Source organism: Protomyctophum bolini, assembly GCF_963924005.1.
Source record: "Protomyctophum bolini genome assembly, chromosome: 21".
Taxonomy (NCBI): Eukaryota; Metazoa; Chordata; class Actinopteri; order Myctophiformes; family Myctophidae; genus Protomyctophum; species Protomyctophum bolini.
This window is the reverse complement of record NC_137882.1, coordinates 18,610,320-18,633,360: the sequence shown is the minus strand read 5'-3', so window position 1 is coordinate 18,633,360 and position 23,041 is coordinate 18,610,320. Positions and strand designations below refer to the sequence as shown.

General features: G+C 42.6%; 1 protein-coding gene across 4 annotated transcripts in view; it reads right to left on the bottom strand.

Annotated features, from left to right (window-relative positions):
- Positions 1-628: 628 nt before the first annotated feature.
- The window catches only part of waca (WW domain containing adaptor with coiled-coil a), a 31,022-nt gene continuing 8,609 nt past the window's right edge, over positions 629-23,041 (bottom strand). For 2 of the 4 annotated variants that reach the window (XM_080794262.1, XM_080794264.1), the window contains exons 7-13: positions 20,075-20,329; positions 10,137-10,259; positions 9,739-9,881; positions 9,420-9,547; positions 4,088-4,277; positions 2,706-2,833; positions 629-2,453 (exon numbers count right to left, since the gene is read on the bottom strand). In XM_080794262.1, coding sequence (XP_080650388.1) covers positions 2,384-2,453; positions 2,706-2,833; positions 4,088-4,277; positions 9,420-9,547; positions 9,739-9,881; positions 10,137-10,259; positions 20,075-20,329 — 1,037 coding nt within the window. In that variant the 3' untranslated portion in view covers positions 629-2,383. The remainder of the gene's footprint in view (positions 2,454-2,705; positions 2,834-4,087; positions 4,278-9,419; positions 9,548-9,738; positions 9,882-10,136; positions 10,260-20,074; positions 20,330-23,041) is intronic. The other 2 variants (XM_080794263.1, XM_080794265.1) reach the window with 1 other exon arrangement.

The window sequence follows — 23,041 nt, the reverse complement described above, 5'->3', positions numbered from 1 at the left end:
GGACACTGGCTGGCTCCATTCTCTTGATGAGCTGTCATCTGTCATGTCACTTTAAATTTCCAGCTCAATATTACTAATTTTGTGGAAAAAAATAATCTTAATGTTGTATATTATGTATGTTGTATAATGTATATGATGTATTTGAATGCAACAAGTTTTAAACATAACATTTTAAAACAGACGGTGGCTTTATAGAGATATTTGGCTAGTGTCAGCTTCACTTGCTTGTGTGTGTGTGCGCGTGTACGTGAGAGTAATTTGAATTTAATGGGGTAATTTGAGGAGACACCGCTCAAGTCTGTCCATCCCACTCCCTTCCCTAAAACACCTGGGGCACAAGGCAACTGCTTGCCAATGACCATGATAGGTGGAGGAACATTATCGATGCCTTATGCCCCATAGGGGCGAAGAGTACAAAATACTGGACAGTACTGCACTCCCCACTTTCCACCAAACTGAAAACTCTGTTCTTCAGACTAGTTACTCAATTGTTATTTGAACCATCAATTGACTAGGGATGTTTTCAATACCTTATGATTAACGGATATTAATGGATATTAATCCAACTGGACACAGGTATTTCAATCAAGTAAGGAGCAAGCAAAATGAGAAAACATGGTAGTCAAAAGCCCATGAAAGCACAACATGGCGTACTTTATTTATTTTGTCAATATACTTCAGGAAACAATATACAAAGCAATGACGTGGTCACCATTCTTCCTGATGTGTGGTGCAGTTCTACTCAGTACAAGTATGGTGGCCGCTACAGCTTAGGACACTGCTCTTCAATAGTGGGGAACAAACATAACGGATACAGCGTGCTAGGACAAAATAAAATAAGATAACCCTCTGCATGACATGCTTGACAAGAACCTTTCAATAAACTATGTGGTATATTCATGTAAATTATATGATTTAAGACTTCCAACAAGGCACTAGTGTATAAACCAAATCTAACTTATAGTACTCCAATAAAATAATACCCAGTGCTCGCTTTAGTTTAGCATGTTTATTACAATACATACATTTCACATTTGACCTTGTGACCTCTCCATTGCCCTGCTTCGTCTCAGGTTTGCATGATTAGTGATCAGCATTGTCCTTCCACCTTTCAGCAGTGCCCAATACTGCTGCATGGTTGCCGTTGGCAGCAATACCACTCCGTTCCAACTGGATGCGAATAACAAAAATAGTGATATTCATGATTACAACCTATTTGGACATAGTCATCACTGCAACTTTTAATAAAAACAATTTCTTTCCTCTTCATCATTCTCTTCATTAACTCCACTGACTACAGTTGAACCATTTCTTTCCTCTTCATTCTCTTCATAAACTCCGCTGACTACAGCAAATTGTAAAAAGGAATGAACTCGTGACTGGCATGATGTGCCACATCACCTTTTAAAAGTACAGTTCTCCACCATAAACAAACCCAATGACACAGGAAAAAATATTCTTGAAACAAAATGACTAGGAGAGGTTTAAAGTGACTGCAGTTGATGTCATTCCCTCAGGAGGAGATGTGTCAGTTGGGCTGCCAAGCGGGCAGAGCCAAGACCAGGGTAGGGGCTATAGCAGTGGGAATGGTCCAAAGCGGCACGCCATCACATAAGTCTTTCTTTTTCTCTTTAATCAAACACTCACTCCACCACACCACCAGGCACTGTTATTCTCAGTTGGGAAATGCAGGGCAACTGGAAACTGCAAACAGATCATTGAACCTTTGTGAACAGTCATGATGACCCTTACAGTTCAAGTAAATAGTAGACTCTGGACTAATCAGTTTGCAATAATTCCAATAAAGAACTAAATTAGAGGCCAGTGTTCCAAACTTTACGCTGTGCTCCTTTTGCATGTTGTTAAGGGCTTAAAATATCTTGCTCCATGCAGGTCACATGACATGCTCAAGGCAACGGTTCAAGGGCCCATCAACAAAAATGAAGCTTTAAGTCTGCAGACAAGTTAACATGACGGAAAGGCTAGCTAATGAATATAGCTGGCCTCTGTGTTGATTAGTTTGGATGTCAAAAGCTTTGATAGGCATGGCTTTCCATGGCTTCAATCTACAAAACATATTTACAACATAGATAACATCTACAAGAAATCTACATTTCTCCCACCGGGTTTCTTTTTTTTCTTTTTTACAAACCAGCGTTTGTAAATCAACCCCCACCTGCTCCCCTACCATATCAACAACTCTTCCACGTCTCCCCCTTATGCGCGCCCAGCCCAACGGTCCAAAGCCAACCCAACTGTAGCTCCTATGTGTTAAGACTGGGGGCAACAAGAACTGAACAAGGGTTCTCCCTCCGGCTTCCAACTACGGTTATGTGCAATGGGGTGTTTCCCAGCTCTCACTTGGACTCTCAACCAGAAGTTCTCAGACCATGAAAGAATTCTGATTCTTCAGTTTTTCAAGTTCTTTGATTTGCTGTCTCAAGAATAGTATCCTGTGGGAAAGAGTGGGGGTGAGAGAGGGCAAGAGTTAGTTGATGCATTCATACTAAGCAAGATTAACCACTTAAATATACTTTTACTCCAGGAGTCTATACAAGGCCCCCTACTTTTTCCGCTCTGTACCAAATCTTTCCCAAAAATACCCAATCTACAAGATGAAAATGCATCGCAACTGCAACACGCTGTCAGCTTGTAGATTAACATTTATGTCAGCAAGTATGTGGTCCTCTCCCATGATTTCTCACCTCTGCTCACGCAATGTTGCTTGGATTTCACAGACTCTGACCAAGGATCGTAGATTCTTTAGCTCGGTGCAATTGTCAGACATGCAGATGCTCCCCATGGTGTGGGCCTCCTCACGTAGTCTTGATGCCTTGAGGAGGATCGGTTTGAACAAAAAGTGTTCCAATTATGACAAATATCACACTATTTGACCAATGACCTAGAATCATCATACTGTGACTGCCGTAGCTCCTCACTGCCTGCACCAAATCACCCCCACTTTTCACACATAATTGACCATAATAATATGGAGGTCTTAACGAAGCCCCTTTTCCCCATTTAACAAATTACAAATTAATAATTACTTTATTAGTGAATTAAAACGCCGACTTAAACGCGCAACCTCGCACCCTCGCACACCTCCGCCCCTTAGCGACACCTGCAACACAGGCCACCGTTCTCACTGTTACCCCACGGGCATGCTTCCTCTAGCTACCGCCGCAACACAACAAACAGTGGCCTATACAATTTGGCGGCCACAACAAACAGTGGCCTATACAATTTGGCGGCGCACACACACAACGCCGCAACACAACAGTGGCATACAGTACACAGCACAACACACTTTCTTTCACCCGACGAATTTCGCAACGCACGCGTGTGTGGGTCACACACTGACGGAGCCGTGGGTCACACACACTGACGGAGCCACGGCTTCACACGTTGCCTGGTAAACAATTCCTTCCAGGCAGCTACTTTTGCACACACTTTTTGTGTGTGTCTCGCTACTTTCGCAACGTGTGTGTGTGTGTGTGTGTGTGCAATTGTAAATCATAGTTTAGGGGTCCTGCAAGGGGGAGTTCCCCCATGTCCCCAGCTAAATGATAGTTTAGAACCAAATGGAACCACACCAAATGAACACCTTTACACTCTCAGAGTTCAATTAACATTTAGCATTTATACTTTCATGTTATAGTACTGTTTTTATTCATTACAAAAAACACAAAAATATTATATATTATACAAGTTAAAATGACTGGTAATTAATATTTCTGGGGGGCAATATCTCACAACGGTTAAGGACTAGTATATATCAATTTGTGAAAATATATATTGCCGCTCATTTTGTTTTCTTCTTCCAAAAGTAGCAGGGAAAAAAATGTACAAGCTCAATGCATTAAGCAGTCAGCTTGTAGATATGCTATTTTGTGAATATTTTGGAAAGTACACCAAGTAACCAGTAGACGAAAACACTTCTACAACATGCAAAATATTATAACCAAAATCGCAGATAATATCTACTATCTAGTCACAATATCAATAAACATAACATGGCCATCTTTCCCATCCCTAGTTCCAATATTACAAAGTATAGAAATAACAGCAAATGGCAGTACGTACGTACCTGTTTCTCCGCATGGTCGGCAGGCCAGCCCTGGACATGTTTGATAAGATCCTCTCTGAAATAAGAGGCGAGGGTGGGAGTGAAGGAGCAGGACGGCCGAGACGCTGCGGCACTAGAGGGAGCGGAGTTGGGGGCGTGGCTACTGCCGGGGGCGACGTGGTTGGAACCGGGGGAGGGACTCCTGTGACTTCTGGAGAGAAAACACAGACGTAGTGGGTGGTCGTTAAAATTGACATTTTCAAGCTTTACTTCATTTGCTTATTTACGGGACCAGTGCACGTTCTATTGAACATTCAATACATGTACAAGAATTCAATCAGTTGAACATGATCTCATATTAACATGTCCGTCCTCAATTGATTACTGTAGATGAGGCTGGGACACACTCTTTTGTGAGCAAGAGTTTTCAGATGTGCACCTGAACGTCCAGACTTGTGCGTGTCAATGCACGCTGCAGTGAATGTTGTATCAACAACTTCCAATTGGCTTGTTCAAATCTAATAAACGTAATTAATCTGAAGAGTATTTAACACTTACAGCGCTAGCATTTATTGACAAATGATAATTCACGCCAGCATTTTTCCAGCTCTTATTTTGAAAAGCCACATTTCCAGACTTTCGGAACTGATCATGAACCAAGGACTATTTAAATAGGACAGGAAGCTAAAACCGTACGGTGGTCTCCATGTTGCTCCCTGGAAGGAATGAAACATGCAATAATAATAAAACTTTATTTGTATAGCACCTTTCATGACATGAAATGCAGCTCAAAGTGCTTTACAGAAAAATGGAGAATAAAAGAAAAGCAAGGCAACAACATTAAAAACAAGCAGTAATGCAATACAGTGAGGACATGAACAACAAAAATAAAAAATAAAAGATCAATTAAAAGCAATGTTGTAGAAGTGGGTCTTGAGCTGAGCTTTAAAAATGTCTACAGAGGCTGCCTGACGAAGGTACAGTGGGAGCTTGTTCCATGCCGACGGCAATTGAGACCAAGGAAGCTGAACGCGGAAGTGTTGGCTGCATATAGCCCATTGCGCATGTTTTTTTTCCTTCCAGAGAGCAACATTGAGTCCACCATACGGTCTTTGCTTCCTAACCTTATTTAATTAACCTTGTCATAAACTAGGAAGTTGGACAATGCGTGATTAGGTCCTGTGTACCAAACGGAGCGAACAGAGTGCAGTGGAGGGCTTCACAGCGTCGGCTCTGTGCCGTGGAATAAACATGACTTGATCGATCAATTGCGCAATTGCCATTAATCTATGGCAATGGCGTTGAGGGTTTTATTAAATAATGAGCTTTAATAGTAGATCTAGGCAAATGGCGCTGTAAGTGTTAACATCTATCCGAAATGAATGAACAGGCCCTCAAGTTGTCCTACCATTGCATCAAATGGCTAGTGGTTATTTAGCATGTTATTCCAGCAGTCGCCAGTAGATGGAGTCACAACACTACAGTTGACGCATGTACATTGTCAGGAACAACTTTCTCCAAGGAGGGTTAAATCTCCCTCTTTCAATGGCAGATCATAGCAATTCAATTAGGCAGAATCCTCATCTAGCCCAGTGGTCCTCTACATTTTCAAGGCCGTGCCCATGCAAAATAATCATTTGAAATGGGGACCAAATTCCAAATACGTTGACAAGGCATTGGAATTGTAGGAGTTGAGTTGACATTGTGTTTGACTCTGTTCCACAGATAAATATTGTGAAAATAGCTGATCTGCCACATCACAGCTGTATTCTCAAAATGTTTGCCTCCTTGTTATATTATTTGACAATTTGGCCAATGTTTGACAAGTTTTTATAAGTTTTTCATGCAGTAATGAATTATTCTAATGAAACTTAGTTTAGACATTAAAAAGGCCTCGAAAGTCCTTAAATTGTCACTTCACTGTCATCTGGGGACCCCTCAAAATCACATGGGGACCCCCATGAGGGTCCTTAGTCCTTACACCCAGTTTGGGAATCACTGAACTTGCCTAGCCTATGGAACAGCAGCAGTGAAGCGTGCACACAGGGTAGATACAATTTACATGTGTATCAAGGATCTTTCCTGCATTTACTTGAATTGGACACCAATATATTATTCTCAAAAGGAAAACTCTCATCGTCATTAACGAATACTACTTATTACTTAAATTGATATTACGTAGCTTTATTAGGAAATGCTTGACAGATTATGTTTACAAGTGCAAAAGCATACTACCGCACACTACAAAACTGCCTGCTCTGGCCTGACGGCACAGATGATATCAGTACTATGGTCTCCGTAATTACAGCGACATCGACAGCAAGAGCGCTGGGGTCACTAGTGTAGTGTTTGCAAGACAAATACAGAACTACAATGTGAAGTTGCAAACGGCATTCTTCAAGAGTAAACCTGGGGCCCGTTTCCCAAAAGTAGAATTAATCAATCAAGGACATAAGACAAATCCAGGTTTGTCTACAGTGCATCTCTGTTCAACAAATACGCACATAAGCACAACAGAAATTGCATGTAGCACTAGCAATAGAGGCATTTCCAGACAATGTCACTCTGATAAGAACCAGTATGCGCATGCAGACAGGCACCAATTAAAGAAGACCACTCATTAGATGTAGAGTCCGTGGGGGCCACGGGGCCTCTGCCCCCATGAGGAATTAGACCTTATGCCTCGGCCCCCATGAGGGAGCCGAGGCATAAGGCTGCGCCCGTTCGCGCAATTCTCGTCTTTGTATGTAATCGTGCCGCTCTAACCAAACTAACCATCCAAGTCTGAACGCAACTTTAACAGCTCTTTTGTCCTGGCCCGGGGGCGGGGGGTGGTGGACCGCGTTGCCTGTCCCCTTGTACACATGCAGATCAGGCATTAATGTAATCTGGTGGCTTGTTTTCACCTGCCAGGTAGGGTACGTATGCATACAGTAATGTACTCTGCTTAGGCTAGACAATGAAACCACCACCACCAAGAACAATGACAACAGCGATGCCAGCCTGCTGTTGAAACCTGCTGCCGACCCAGCGACAGAACACAGAACTTGCCGAGGCGGACAGAACTAGTGTCTGTTTACATTCACCACACATGTCCTGAATTTAGTCCTGAATTTTAGTTTAGATGTTGTCCACACCATCAAAGAGTGTCAGGATTTCATGGTAGTTGTTCGTGCCATATAATAATACTGATCAGAAATTCAACAAAGCGACTAGCCTGGTTTAAGGAGTACCAGATGACTCCGTGCAATCATGGCATTTAAACATGCTCTTCTGTTTATAATCCAAACACTGACACGTTTAAAAAGTGTTACAAATGTACAAGTGTTTAGAAGCTTTTTGTGGGGAGAAAAAACAACCATTTAGTCTCTGCATTAGATGCAAAGAAAAGGACAAGGAAGGTAGAGGTCAACAGTCAAACACCAGACGTGGATTGTTGTATTCCTATCCTACGGTCAAAGGTCAACCTCTGAATGCTCAGTCTAAAGCAGAAAAGAAGTTAAAAAGCTCAATGCAGTAACAAACGTTTTCCTCACAGTGTGGAGGAATACGGTTTAGGATGTTTACTGTGATCGCTCGCTCTTGAAATATATAAAACTTAGTTTCTGGTTTTCTGCTGTGTGTAAACAATAATAACGATTCTCAGCGCAGTTGTCCTCCAAACACCACCACCAGTCGCTGTCACTACATCACGGCACCAGACCCTGGTTGCTTGCACAGCTGTATCCCCTCAATCCTAATGAATGCTCTGTTGCGCGCAGAGAACGGCCGAGAATAGCAGACCTCTAAGCTCACAGCAGTTGCATCCACAACGTGATGCGAGCTTGTATGTCAGCTGTTCTCGATACCATTGCAGGGTGAAGTATATACTGTATGTGTTGCTAGGAGCGCCTCACCAGCCAACACACAAGGTTGAATAAACAGAAACCAACGCTCCACAAAACAACATGTTTGGGGATTGTTGGGAATTGATTACATGAAACCGGCACCCGTGCGTATGCGTACAGTTTAACTGTTTGCAAGAAACCTACTGTATAGACAAATCTGTGCAGGCTGCCCTGGGCACAATCATAGCTGCAGTGTCACATTAAAAGTGCAGCTCGACACCGCAGCATTGATTGCATACAAGTGGCCTACAGGGCACGGCTCTGCAGATTAATTTATAAGGAACAATGAAAAATCTTAATATCCCCAATATGCCTATGTGTTTAGTACCAAATGTTAAATATACAATAGTACCTTTATCCAAAGCCATTTACAATGTGCATTACATTTACCATTTCACCCACCAACGGCTGAGGAAACCATGCAAGGCACCAACCTGCCCCTCGGAAGCAATTAGGGGGTCAGTGTCTTGCTCAAGGACACTACTATATCAACTCAGGGGGAACCTGGGATCGAACTAAGAACCTTCCGTTTCCGAAACGGCCACTCTACCTCCTGAGCAACTCAATTTGTCATATGTCTATTGTTTACACAACACAAGTTTAATTAAATGTAAAAAAATGAAATCGATATGTTCTTTTCCATTTCTAGAGTCTTATAGTCTGGTGAGACATAGGAGGACCCTAGGCAGGACGCAAACCACAGTCCTAGAGACCTCCAAGTGCCTGAAATCCCCCAAGAACAGGTGTACCTCCTGTTGGCTCTGGCATAGACAAAGGACAATAGCTGGACAATGTTGTGGTTAAGAGTCGAAACACTCTAAGAACCATATAAAGCGATCTAAGGGTCTCCATGTCGTCACGAGATGTCACAAGGTCAGATCCATATATAGAGATCTAAGTGTCTCCATGATGTCATGAGGCACGATGGATTGGCAACCATATATGGAGGCGTGGGTGACTAACGAACAGACAGACGGACGGGAGATACAGATTTTCATAGTAAATGCAACCTACAGTATGGTCGCAATGAACAAATCGCCACTTTGGCAACGCCCTCATTTCAGAAAACTATTGCACTGAGAAGCCTTTCAGACTGAATAATGGAGTGAAAACGAAATGATCTTCAGGCTATGACCGTCGTGCATTGACAATCTCTCTTCAAAGCTAAACAGTACATTCAAATGTCTCCGTTTAGGAGAGAAATGGGCAACTGCTTTGTTAAATTTGCAGCCAGACATGACTTGGTACTCTGCAACCCGAAAAAGAGTTACTCATAGCCAGGTAAAACATGTGCATCTAGCCCGTGACTGGAGACTGGAAGCTACTGTGCGCTTCGACCCTACCCCCATTGGTTGAGACTTGTGCAGCTCCTGTTTCACTTGGAAATGAGTCACAATATGGATATTAAATACTCTCAATACAATTTCATGTCACTTTTAAGGTCAGAGTGTGGGAGGCCAACGTACCCTTGGCGCTGGATGGTGGTGCGTGGCGATGCGGTCGTGGTGTCGTGGCCATGGTGTTTATCAGCTGGATGGGGCTGCTGAGGTGTGGACTGGGAATGAGCAGAGTGCTTTACCACTGGTGTGCTCACCTGAAACAAAATATTAAGAGCAGGGATGAGACTTGAGAGCTCCTACTGAGAAATAGGACATTTTGCCTCAAACTCCCAGAGCCAGCCTCATTTATTCATTCAAAACAGACCGCAAATGTGGACTATGCTAGCATTCAAATTCCTTCCATCATAAAATATTCAGAGCGAGTGCCAGAGGGCTGTGGTCCTACTTTTGGATGCGAGATGACGGGAGGTGTGCTGTGGAGGGTTTTAGCATTGGTCTGTGGTGTGCTGATCCTGGGTGAGACGTAGGACCTGGGCGATGACGCGTCCGACGTTAACGACATCGGCGACTGGTTTGACTGTTGGGCTGCTGGGGTCAACACACACACACACACACACACAAACTATGCATCATTGTCAATTCTATATTCTGGCAAGTTCCCTTGAAGGAAAACAAAGCAGACGGAAGCCCAGTTGGTTCTGCCATATACAGATAAACATGAATGTAACAGTGCCACCAACTGTATATTATACAGCAATACTACAGTTTTAAACTTGAAGCTGATGAAGCGCTATTAATACTGCATGCGGAACCTTTCCTTTTCTAAAGGGCTTGGTTGCTTACCTTGGCTGGAGAGCTGAGCAGCTTGAGAAAGGAGAGTAGTGATGTTGAAAGCAGACGGCCCCGCAGTGAGGATCTTGTGCAGCATCGACTGTAATGAAGCTTGTGTGACTGCAGCGGTGAGAACTAAGGAGAGGGAAACGGACAAGAAATAGTTACGTCTTACACTGACCAAATTGCTTTGGTTTCTGGCTGCGTCACAGCGATGTGGTTGTTGGTGATCAAATTGCAAAACCTCTCCCCTAAAACACTGACAGGCCAATTATATCAGCATTGCTTACCCTCGAGTCTTGACATTCGATTCAGACATGCATTTTTAGTCTGGATTTTTGTGACATTTGGGGGGCGACATTTGTCTCGCCGTTTCCTCCCTCCACAGTGTGATGACTAGTACAGACTACTGAGCGAGGCTGGTTACTGTGTGTGTCTGCCATGTGAAGTCTGTGTTTACAGCAAGGCAGCTGATTCATCCTTAATTGTATGACAGTGTCGCATGGCAAACACAGCTAATCTATTAGCCCATAATGTGTTGTATCATGGATGCGTTGTAGACTTGTAGATCGGCTTGTGTTCATTCGCAATACTGGCATACGATGAAGTAAAGCCTTGAGGGTAGACTTCTCGACTTCCTTTTCAAATGTAGGAACGCCTACCAAAATGTTATACAAGGAGCACCAATGTTATCAATGTGCACTTATATCCCAAGTCCAGGATATAAAATGCATAGTCCGGTCTGTCCCTCATTCATCCATCTATCTCGTAAAAGAAACATCTCCAGATGAGAAGCCTCTACACCAGGGGTTTTCAACTGATTGTGAACCGGGGACCACCACGTTGATTAAGAATCAACGTGGCAATCCGTGGAAACCGAATATAGGAAATAGTTGGCCGAAAACCGAATAGCTGAATGTGAATAATATTATACATCTTTTTCCATTGCTGTCATGGCAGTACCTTAAAGCTACCCGATTATGGCAAAAGTTAACTTAAGTAATAATCACTATTATGGGTCCATAAAACATTTATTCAGCACTGTTGAATGCATTAATTGCATACGCAAAAAAAAAGCAGATGAACTGGACTGAGTGCCGATAATGGGGGCACACACACACACACACACACACACACACACACACACACACACACACACACACACACACACACACACACAGTGTTTCATGGTGTGGAGAGAGACTTTGTTTTCTTTTAAATAGCTTTAAAAAAAATTGAATTATTTTACTAGTACTTTGCTGGGTGTTTTATTGTATACGGTAATTATTTGTATTGTCCTGACTGTATGCATGCAAAAAAAATTCCCTTGTGGATAATAAAGACATCTAATCTAATCTAATTCCAGACTGACTGCTGAAACATTATAACAATATCTCTGATGTTTGTAAATATTTCCAAGCCGCAGAAGACTGACATGTGTATATCAACCTACAAGGTGGTTGATATGTTGAAACGTGTTTTGCTAGCCAGGCATGTGTGCGGGGCACGCCGTGCTTGTAGCCGCATTTTGATCACGTCATCACCACAAAACATTATGTTACGTAGGTACCCCGTGTTTTGACTATTCAGTGATATTTTTCCGGCCTATTCGAGCCGAAACCGAATAGCCATTTTCGTCCGAATATTTTCTGCAGTCGAATAATCGGTGTATCACTAGTTGGGATGGGATATGGGCTAAGATTAGTGCTTTCGTAACACCTATGTCTATACATAGATGCCACTCTTTCTCAACTGATGATCCACAGACTACTAGTAGTCTATGGCATAAAAGGCCATAGACCAAAAGGTTTGTGTGGGAGTGGGACACATGTGGGGTTGCGTCGCACGTGTGAATAATTTGTACACAAAAACAAAAACATTTCTATTCCTCAATTAGACATTTCTATCCCGCCCCAGCTGATAGCACATAATAGGACTCACTGTGATGATAATCTATCTAATAATTCTAACAATGTCTGTCTGAATGTCACTGACAGCGCGTTCTCATCACACTGCACAAATCACTCCCACTTTTCACACAGGCATGGACCATAATTATATGGAGGGCGTAACGGACCCCTTTTCCCCATTTGACACATTAATGATTAATAATGAATTTATTAGTGAATTAACCTCGCACCTCCGTCCCTTAGAGACACCTGCATCACAGGCCACCGTTATCACCGTTACCCCACTGGCATGCTTCCTCTAGCTACCGCTGCAACACAACAAAATGTGCCCTATACAATTTGGCGCCGCGTGTGTGTGTGTGTGTCTCCTAATAGACAGCACAGCCGTTGTGGTCTATCTCCGACCGAGCCACACTTCTCTCCATGGCAAAAAAAATCTGCACGATCCCACAATCCAGCTAGGCTACATTTTACCGATGTATTTCACTGTACAAATATAGTTTTTACATCACTCCAACCCCCTCAGGCCAGGAGGCGGTGTGTGTGTGTGTGTGTGTGTGTGGGGACGGTAAACACTCAGCAACACGTTAAATTTCTACTTCTACTAAAGAAAGAGCCAGCGATGGAGCCATAAGTCCATATCCATACATTCGGGGACATAAATTGCGCACAATACTTTTAAACATGACGCCAGCAGGCTGCTACATCGTCCTAGCTGTTGTGTGCTAAGCTACATCATCAACATGACCAGGGTTGCCACATTGTCTGAGAGGGAAACAAGCAACCAGGTCTATGAAAATGTTAACAGGCCAGATAAAGTCAGAAAATCCGAAAATACATCTAGAATAAGCAACAATATTGCTGACTGTCAAACATCATTTTCATGTCATGGACCACTAATATTATATATATATATATATTTGCTGTTCATATATTCAGAACGGGTAAGGACTAGTAACTATAATAGAACGAACATGCAAATTAAAAGAAAAACTTTAACTGCATTTAAATGAATCATTTACTGGACAATACAACCAACTAACCAATACAAGTGGACAATACACCAACAACTGGACAATACACCAACGAACCAACCAATAAAACTGGACAATTCACCAAACCACCAACAAAGAGGCTTTGATTTGATTGTGAAGACATGAATTACAACCTATAGAGCGTCGCAGTCCCTCCCCCTTTCAGAAAAACGAGTGGCCCAGGAAATGAAAACCCAATGCATTCTCCCATAGGCATTTCTTATTTAATTTTATTGAATACCTTTTAAGCGCCGTACGAAGCCAACTCTTGTCGTGACAAATCATGACAACACACAAAATTTTTCGGGCCAAACAAAGAATTAGAAAGTAGAAAAAAACTTTTTGTTGTTTTTCTTCTTTGTAATTATTTGTTTGGCCCGAAAAATTGTGTGTGTTGTCATGATTTGTCACGACAAGAGTTGGCTTCGTACGGCACTTACAGTAAAAGGTCTTTAAATAAATTAAATAAGAAATGCCTATGGGAGAATGCATTGGGTTTTCATTTCCTGGGCCACTCGTTTTTCTGAAAGGGGGAGGGACTGCGACGCTCTATAAGGAGTAAAGGAACCAATAAAGAATCAAAGCATCCTCCTCCTAACAAAGCCAAGTACTGCAACTGAAAAGAATGGAGTGGGCAGTTGTGTCACTTTGGAGTTCTTGAACCACTGGTGTTTTTAAACGCTCTCAAAAGCAACTCTCAGGTGTCAGGTGCAAGCACATCTGTAACTATAGATGCTTCCTTGGTACAACCACATGTCATTTTCTTTGCAATATCAGAGTCTGGAAACATGACTGATGAGAGCTTATTGCCACAGTCTTCTGATCTGTATGACTGGGACTCGGGAGTGTTGCACTGTGTGGTATAAAAATTAATTTCAGCTGCTGTTACCTTATCCGTGTTGAAATCTTGTTTTGGTTTTATTACGAACGTATCCATACACACTTACACAGTGACCCCTCCTTTTGAGCACTGCATGGCTTCACCCATAGATAAATACTTTCCCCAGCCCTTGTTGTAACTGCATTTCCTTTTCTTTGCCGTGGTCTTAGTGTCTTCCTACCTACAAACCAATCATCAAAAAGTCCCACAAAACACCCACAAACGTTGACAGAGAATTACACAGTCTTGGGGGGAAATTAATTTCCTGTTTTCACCCTGCACATGGCTTGCTTGGTGAGCACTTGGTAGGGAGCTCAGTCAGTGGTCAAACCAGCGATTACCAGACAGTCTCTCTACCCACTGCTACAACTGCTCTACGATCGGCTATGATTACAGAGCAATATTATTTTACAAAGGGAATTAACTTAAACTGCTTAATCATTCACTGCCATTGACTGAATATTCCGTCATTTAAGGATTTGTATTGATTAAAGGACAATTTTAGTTTTTTTCAACCAAGGTTCATGTTTTAGGTTGTTATTAGAGAAAGTAAAAGGTGAGTGTATATATTTTTTCATTTGCTGCTTTCTTTCGTTTTAGGGATTTTAGCTGTTTTTGATAGGGGAGCGGGGGCATTCGAGCATGGGGATAAATATGTATTTCTTTACAAAATGTTATAGCAATCTCTTTTATTTTTTACTAGTCCTACTACACCAAGAAATTACATCTGGACACAAAAGATCACAGGATCTACTGAATGTGTCAAACTGACAAATTGAGCCTATGACACACAGTGTGGCTTCCCCCCAGTAGGCTACCTTCACATTCAGTAGATCCTGTGATCTTTTGTGGCCAGATGTAATTTGTAAAATAATTTAAAAAAAAAGTTTTGTAAAAAAGAAAATCCCTAAAAACGAAAGAAAGCAGCAAACGAAAATGTTTTACTCATCTTTTACTTTCTCCAATAACAACCTAAAACATGAACCTTGGTTGAAAAAAAACTAAAGTTGTCCTTTAAGTTAGCGTTCAGATGATTTTTATATAATGATACATTTGCGCGACAAAACGGAAGTGGGGTGTAGGCTTCATATCCACTTTATATTTTACTCATGATCAGAGTAAAATACTGTAACTTCTGCCATCTTTAAAATAAATATGAAATAAATGTGCATTCAATTTAAAAAAAAGTAGTGCATTCAGTAGCCTAATATCAGTGGTAGTGACTCAAGTTTTAGAAAACTCAAACTCGTCGTGTGTGCAGCTTAAAAAGTCTGTGAAATAACGACAGCAAGAGCAGAGAAACACTGACCCACATCTTTACACAACCACTATACCTCAGCAGCACAGGTGCTCCGTCAACTTCACTGACGAACAAACGGAAGCTTAAATGAGCGAACACAAAATGCATCTACAGTGTTGCAAATAGACAATACATTGAGAAAGGACGCAATGATGTCACCCCCCGGGGTCCTGGTATGCAATCTCCCCACATTTGCGTCACGATAGATTTTCCGCCATTTAGAATTTTCTTCAAAACACAATTTTCTTCCACCTACAGATTTTGTCCACAACTCGCAAAAATCGGTACACATCGCCTCTGGACCCAACCGATAAAAACACCAGCCAGAATTTTGATAGTCTGTATCGTTCGGCCGTAATCGGCTTCCAAATTTAGTGCCATAAATGGTTGAATCAACAGAGCCAAAAACAATTACATTTTCATCCAAGAAAATGCTAATTAAAAATAACGTTGCATAAACATGATTTTTGGGGGATACATCCCCCCCCTAATTACTTATACGTGATCACAGGGGTGACTTGACATTGTAATTGGCTAGCAAAAACACCTTTCCTTAGGCCTTCGAGCCAACCACACAGCCAATTTCCCCAGAATTGCACCTTTCCTGTACTACTTGTCTGATGGGCAAGTGCCTCTGACACCAGACCAGTGGAGTCATGCTCGTAACAGTACCACGGTGTGGTACCATTAAAATACCATTAAAACGCACTCGCAGGTACGGCACAGTGCAGTGCACGCTAGAATGCATCCCCAATCCCAGCGTCTGTTGGGAAAATCGGGTCCATTACAAACCCGGTTCGGCATTTATCGAGACCCGAGTATCAATAAGCTTTTGGCTTGTCGAGCATGTTATCGGGTATAGCCAGCAGCAGCTGACGTCATGGGCCACTTGCTATATAATAAGGGCAGGCACGTAGCGTGGATTAAATGATTGATGGGGGCCATTGGGGGTGGCAGTGCATCTCCGACCGAGGTGTGAACGGTTTTGTCGACGTGCGAATGGGGGACAATTTAAAACAAAGGCGGCCTACATGCTGTAGTTTGCTACAAACAGAAATTGCATGAACGAGGTCTGTCTGTTAGAAAAGAACTGTATTTCAAGTCAAGGCCCTAGTAAAATGTAGTGCAAGGGTTGGTTAAAATAAAGAGAAGATTATAGAAAAGGTGTATGTGCGCGTGTGTGTGTGCGTGCGTCATGGCATGCAAACAAATAAATAAAAATAAGGTTCTGTTCAGAATGTATTGTCTCCCAGCTTTCCACAAAATAATAGCAAATGCTCGATAGTGGGCTCGATAAGGACCCGGCTCGATAAGCCTGCTCGATAAGGTGGACATTATCAATAAAAATTAACGAGCTGTATCCCTAGACATAAGCTATTGTGTGTCGACACGTCGGAACGAGTAGATTATCAACACAGCATTATGGTGCTATACAACAGTAACACACTCTACAGTAGTGGTCACTGGTTACTGTAGTTTTATAGTTTGAATGAATACATCTGTCACGAGTTGACTCTCATACACCATGGCTGGTCTGTGTACATTAGGGCTGTCAGTTCACCTCTATAATCCAATTCGAATTTCATTGCTTAATTATTTGTAATTTTCGAAAATATTCGAATATTTACATTGTTTATTTTAGCTCATATTTAGCCTATAATAATACACGTGGCTGGCATGTCTTGTGAGTTTTGGGAAGTGCATAGTTTTGACAGGTCTGCCTTCTGTGGACAGTGAAATCCTGACCATTAAACACGGGCAGAGGCAACGATAAAATCTATCATTCATTGTGAAGCCAGCAACATGTTGATGCAAACAGACGTGTACAGTAGCTGCTCGGCCTGCTCCAAATGATATTAGCATTCGTCTGTGTCTGCCCGTGTAAACGCAGCATCGAGTGTGTTATTAAGGAGGACTCCTTGGCTTCTAACGATATGGACCAGAGTTAAACTGTTAGCTCCCATGCTAACTAGTTGCTACCCTCGTCAGAAACAACAGATCGGGTGGAAGATGCTGATATCACTTTGCTTGTGCCCGTGGATGGGAAATGAGATTTAAAAGGCTATAGAAGCGTGGATGAAAGGCAAGCACAGATGTGCAATAAAGTTGCGTCGTGAGACTGTATTATGATTTTCGTTCTACCGGCGATTTCTGTCTGCGTAGTATACTAGTGTCTATGTATGTGTTACAAGGGTTTGTGTGTCTGTGATTAAATGTGCTACAGCCAGTAAGCCCGCCCACCCTGTAGACTGTCTCTGATTGGCTTACCCTGAAATCTGGCCCTACTTTAGCCAATCAATGACCTCTTCTGCGACGTGACCGGCGTGCACCTTTTCACATGCAGTGGAAGCGGCCGGGGAGATTTCACAGCGGTAGATGCGTTACTCAATACATTTAGTGAGCGGATAAAATAACATAAAACTAAATAAAAATATTAAATAGAATTAATAAATTATAAAAGCTCCATTCGAATGGCAATTTTAGCTTTCGAATATATATATATTTTTTAATATTCGAATTTCTTTCATATTATGAAATTCGTTCTGACAGCCCTAGTGTACATGGATCAAAAAGAATACACATTCCACATATTTACAACTAAATATTATAAGTAGTTTACAAACAAGCCATCAGATTAGAATCCGGGGTTGAATTTTCTCCTCCCGTGCTCAGCTCGCCTTTTCGGCTATGACTGCTGTCTTTCATCCAGTGGAATCCTGGAGGCTGCCTGTAGCACAACCTACTACGAGCGTGTCTTCATTTCAGCGTGACTTCGATACAGTCTCTAAAACACTACATTTGAAGAAACCACTTGTAAAACACTACATTTTACTTGGAAAAACTGCTATAGACGAGCGAGCGAGAAGTGTCTCTCTCTCATCAACAATCATGTTGAAGAGACCGGCTACGACGAGCAGAGAGACGACATGCTCGTAGGAGGAGATTGTGCTCCAGGCTCATACATCCAGTCACATCTCCTGGTGACTGGGAAGGTGAAAAATCCACCACCTCAACTGATGTTTGGGTTCATTCCAACTGAGGCTTCGGTTCCGGCAGATTCAGTGTCACTGTCCATCCGCAGCACTGTGCAGTCACACTGTGCACATACGAGCAGACACATGACGACACATTTCCTAATAATGATGACTCAATCAGGCAACCTTTTCTGTGGCATTCCTTAACCTCAGAATTCCCTGTAACTGACATCAACGCACTTCCACGGAAGAGTGCACAAAAGTTCCACAGGTTGAGAACCACTGTATGATTTAGCAATTAGGGATGCCCGTTAGATCAGACAAGCAATAGGAATAGGTAAATGTAAAAAAAACGAATTACAGATTTTTATCCCACAATGTTGTGACACTCTTCACCCGGTGCCTAAACTGTAATCCTGGGCGCTACTCTCTCTGCCAACCTGTAGAGAGCCCTGAACTAAGCTCATGCTTCCTTCAATGCATGGCTGCCGTATCTCATCACCTTACATGGAATGGAGTTTCCCGCGTAGAATGTAGACAAGAACATGTCATTCCAACTACTGACAAATTATAGTGCGTGAAAATAAAAGGAACCGAACAACATACCAACACGTCCCCCTGGCCTATGCTCACGAGTCACAACACAATCTTGTATCTTCAGTGCATACAGTCGTTTGACGAAGTACAAGTCAGGCTACTCTCAAGAATACTCACATCGAGCCCCTCTGCCACACCCCCAACAAGGAAGGATCGCATTCCTGCCCTAGCCTCTATCACAGGATGCTGCTCTCTGTACCCTGCACAATTGTTGGGAGTGCGCGCTTGGCCGCTTGCTAGTTCAGCAGGGAATATTTCTTTATTCACATACCTCATCCTGCAGTACTGCAGACCACACACACTCTCAATTACACCCGTCATACATTGCATCACCACAACTGTCAAGTTCTCAAAGCAGGCACAAAGAGATTACAAAAGCCATCACCCATCACTTGGCTAAGACATTGCCTGCTCTACACACATTTCGAACAGTCGAGACAACTGAATAAAGCAAGATGTATTCCCTGAATCCCTGTCATACAATCAACCTCACTGAATTTAGTAGATCTAAACATTCTAAACATAGATCTAAACATTCACAATGTGTTGCGAGTTGCGACAACAAGCCACAACATTTTTATACTTTCACGTTTCACATTTGATCAAGAACCATGCAGCCCCAATAGGGAAACTTGGGGGCAAAGGTGATAAATAGGACTGGCAAGTAAAAAGTAGTGAGCAGCATGTAGTCATGGGCCAACAAGATGAACATGCCCCACTCTGGGCAGTTCCATCTGCTAGGCTAGCCAGTAAGTCCAGACTGTCCCAACAACACTCAATACTAGTGGGCAAGCTGTCAAGGGTACACTGAGCAACAGCATGCAACTGCAGAGATGTAGACACATGATGATCGGCAAACATGTTTGAACTTTGATTAGCAACACTGCTAAGCTAACTAGTGCCACATGCGGTCTGTGCCAAATCCCTTCGATGGTATGTCCTTCAGTGAATCCACATTCAGTCAAACTTATTCAACCTCTACCACCACTATGTTGTACATTGTTAGCAGTCTGGCAGCATCTGCCACACATACATTTGTACAGTACAGCTTGATTTAGAATCTAGAGAAATTAGTTCTACTGTAAAAAAATGTTGATCCAAGACCCAAAACATTCTAGTTCCACTTGCTCATAGCACCTGTGGAGATCCAAGATAACTCAACTTCAAGAAAAACAACACACCGACACCCTGGTAGTGCCAAGGGTGAATATAAATAGGTCATCATGCAGGTGCGTGTTCTGAACAAGTCCTCACCTTCATTGATCTTGGCCATGTCCACACTGGCGTTGTTGAGTTGCAGAGCGGTCTGCAGTGCCGGGAGGAGCTGTCGAAGCAGGGTGGGGTCCTGGAGAAGCGGGGGGATCGAGGACTGCAGCACCGGAGAGACGGGCACCGTGGAGGCCGAGGAGCCCGGAGTCCCCGACGAATGGTTCAGGCTGCCTGAGCCCGAGGATGACGAATGAGAGTGGGTGGAGTGGGCTGCTGTGGGCTTCTCCACATGGGCTGTTTCTGTGAAGTCAGTAGACACATAGGTTAGCTTCAGCATTATCACACAAACACACAGTGCGACTGGCACTGTAGGACTGAAACATTTTACTTTTCCCCCACAGATATACAAGTTAACAACACCTAGCAGCACGATGCATTATTAGCATGTTGTCGCCTGTTTTTGGCACGCGACACCAACTACAAAGTATAACATAGTAACATACTGAGTCTGACCGGCGTATGACAGTTGGTTGTCATTTTCAAACTACTTGACAGCAGCACTAAGTACTGTAAGTAGTGCTGCTGTCAAGTTAAACTTTAATAAACTTTCAAGTGACGTTCATGGGCGGAGGGAGGAGTCTTGCCTGCTGCGCTAAACCAGCGGTCTGTCTCATTGCAGACAGCGTCACACACACACACACACACACAGTGTTGCATGTGCACAACAGACTCATTGGCTGGCACCACCAAAGTTACAAACTATATTGTCGATCTCGCATCACATGATAAAACCATTCAGTGAAAGCAAACTTTACTACTTTTAAGCACAAAAAGCACTCACATTCACTCCCTGAATGCCACGTGCTGGGCCGAGATTAGAATAAGAGAAAACATATTTACACTGAAATACACACAAAAGCACCTACATATACATGTTGTGCTGTGTCAGCTGACCAGGGACCCAGCTGGCACCCATAATACCATCACTCAAATATGAAGCATACCAGTATGCCCATCATGATTTTGACAGAAAAGACCCAGTAATAACAGAATCATATATGAAAAACAAGTGATCATCATCCATGTTTAAAATAATATTGTTCAAATGTTCATACAAACAACTGGTACACATGACGCAGGACATCAGGCTTACACCATCATAGAAGTCAAGTGAACAAGAAGAAAAGACTATACAAGACTACTATCATTTAGAGGCGCTACTCTAAAATTGGTGGAACTCCCATTGACGAGATACATGAGTTAATTGATACATGATTGTACAACAGCTTCCCTCCCGTTCACGATTTACACAAGTTATGTTTTCATTGTATAATTCGCGTTTTTATACGTTTAAAGACAGGATTTCCATCAGACAGTGTGATAGGTGAAGCGTTCGGATGACATCACCGGAAAATGTTGCACTGGCTTGCAAAGGCTTCTGGGAAATTGAGGCCCAGTGCATTCGAATGGCAATGGTGGCGTGCAATGGGTAGCTCTGTCCTACGCTCTTTGTTATTGATCGGCAGTTTGGATTATTCTTCAACACGACGACAAAGGATCACACCATTGTAAGGCGGATTTCATTAAAGGGAAAAATGATGTTGGCGCGGTGGTTCTTCAAAAAGGTTAGTGAAAAACTAGGCAGTCAAATGGGGATTGCAATGTTTTATACCACAGTCAAACTGTTAATATAAGAATGAAACCTACATGGACTAGTTTGATATAAAAATCTATTTAAAAAGGCACATGCGTCCACAGTACTGAACAGGAGCCCTTAGGAAATCTTATAACCAATTTGCTTACACATTGGTACCAGCTCAGTGGCCTTGTGGTTAGAGTGTCCGCCCTGAGACTGGGAGTTGAGTGATGTATCCCCAGCCAGGTTATGCCAAAGACAAAAATTGGACCCAGTGCCTCCCTGCTTGGCACTTGGCACTGGAATGGGGGTAAGTTTCAGCGACATACTAGCATCATGTCCAGGGGGAGCACTTCAAGCTCCCTCACACTACAGAAATCAGACTTGTTTTCATAGATCTGGTCACTCACAGAATGATATGGACGGTAAGCGACGGGAGCTTGTTGTCGGGAGTCTCCTACAGACAAGCTGTCAACGCAAAATCGTGAACGAATCTGTGCAATGTGGAGTTGGCTTTAGTCTCAGTCTTTTGGTAAGCAGCTCTTTAGCATGCATCAGCAACAGATCAGCTTAACAAGAGTCATCACAGACAAACCAGTTTTTTTTGGATGAAAACTAAAACGAAATATGTTCGTCAACAAAAACTAGACTAGAGTCTATGCTAGACAAAACCCCACGTGTATAAACAAACACTAACACGTTAGCCTAGCATGTAGCAACACATGAACGTGGCACGCATGTGCATGCATGCAGCCTACTGCTGTAGCAATGATAGTAACATTAGCCTATCGTGTGGCAACACACATAGGCGACGGCCTGTGTGTGTCTTTTCACCCAACTATGGTTCTAACCAGGTGTTTAGTAATGTTAGGTTGCACTGGGTTCAGTGTGGTTGAACTGGATGGTTCTATAACCAGGTATTGTCTTGTTGTACTGTACTGGCATCAGTTGGTTAAACTAGTGAACATTGGTTCTATAAGTGTTGTCTTGTACTGTACTGTGCTGGCATCAGTTTGTTGAATTCAGTTGGTTGAATTGATTAATTTAAATTTGATTTATTTTTATGCAAGCATTGACGTCTGTGACTCGTTATGGTTCCAAATAAATATGCAAATTTAATCAAAACATGTTCTATTTCTAGTTGTATTCCTTACAATTGTGTTTTTCATCAAAAGAATGAGAGAACCAGCCAGCCAGCCAGCCAGCCAGCCAGGGACCCAGGGACACACACAGCTGTCTATAAGAGTGGTTGCACCACTCAAAAGTAGCAGACAAAAACACTGCGCAGCACAGGTTTGTCTGACTAATGACTGTAGGGCTGTTGGTATGTCAAACCAACAGAGCTTTAGGTAAATCGTTCAGGCAAATGTGTAGTT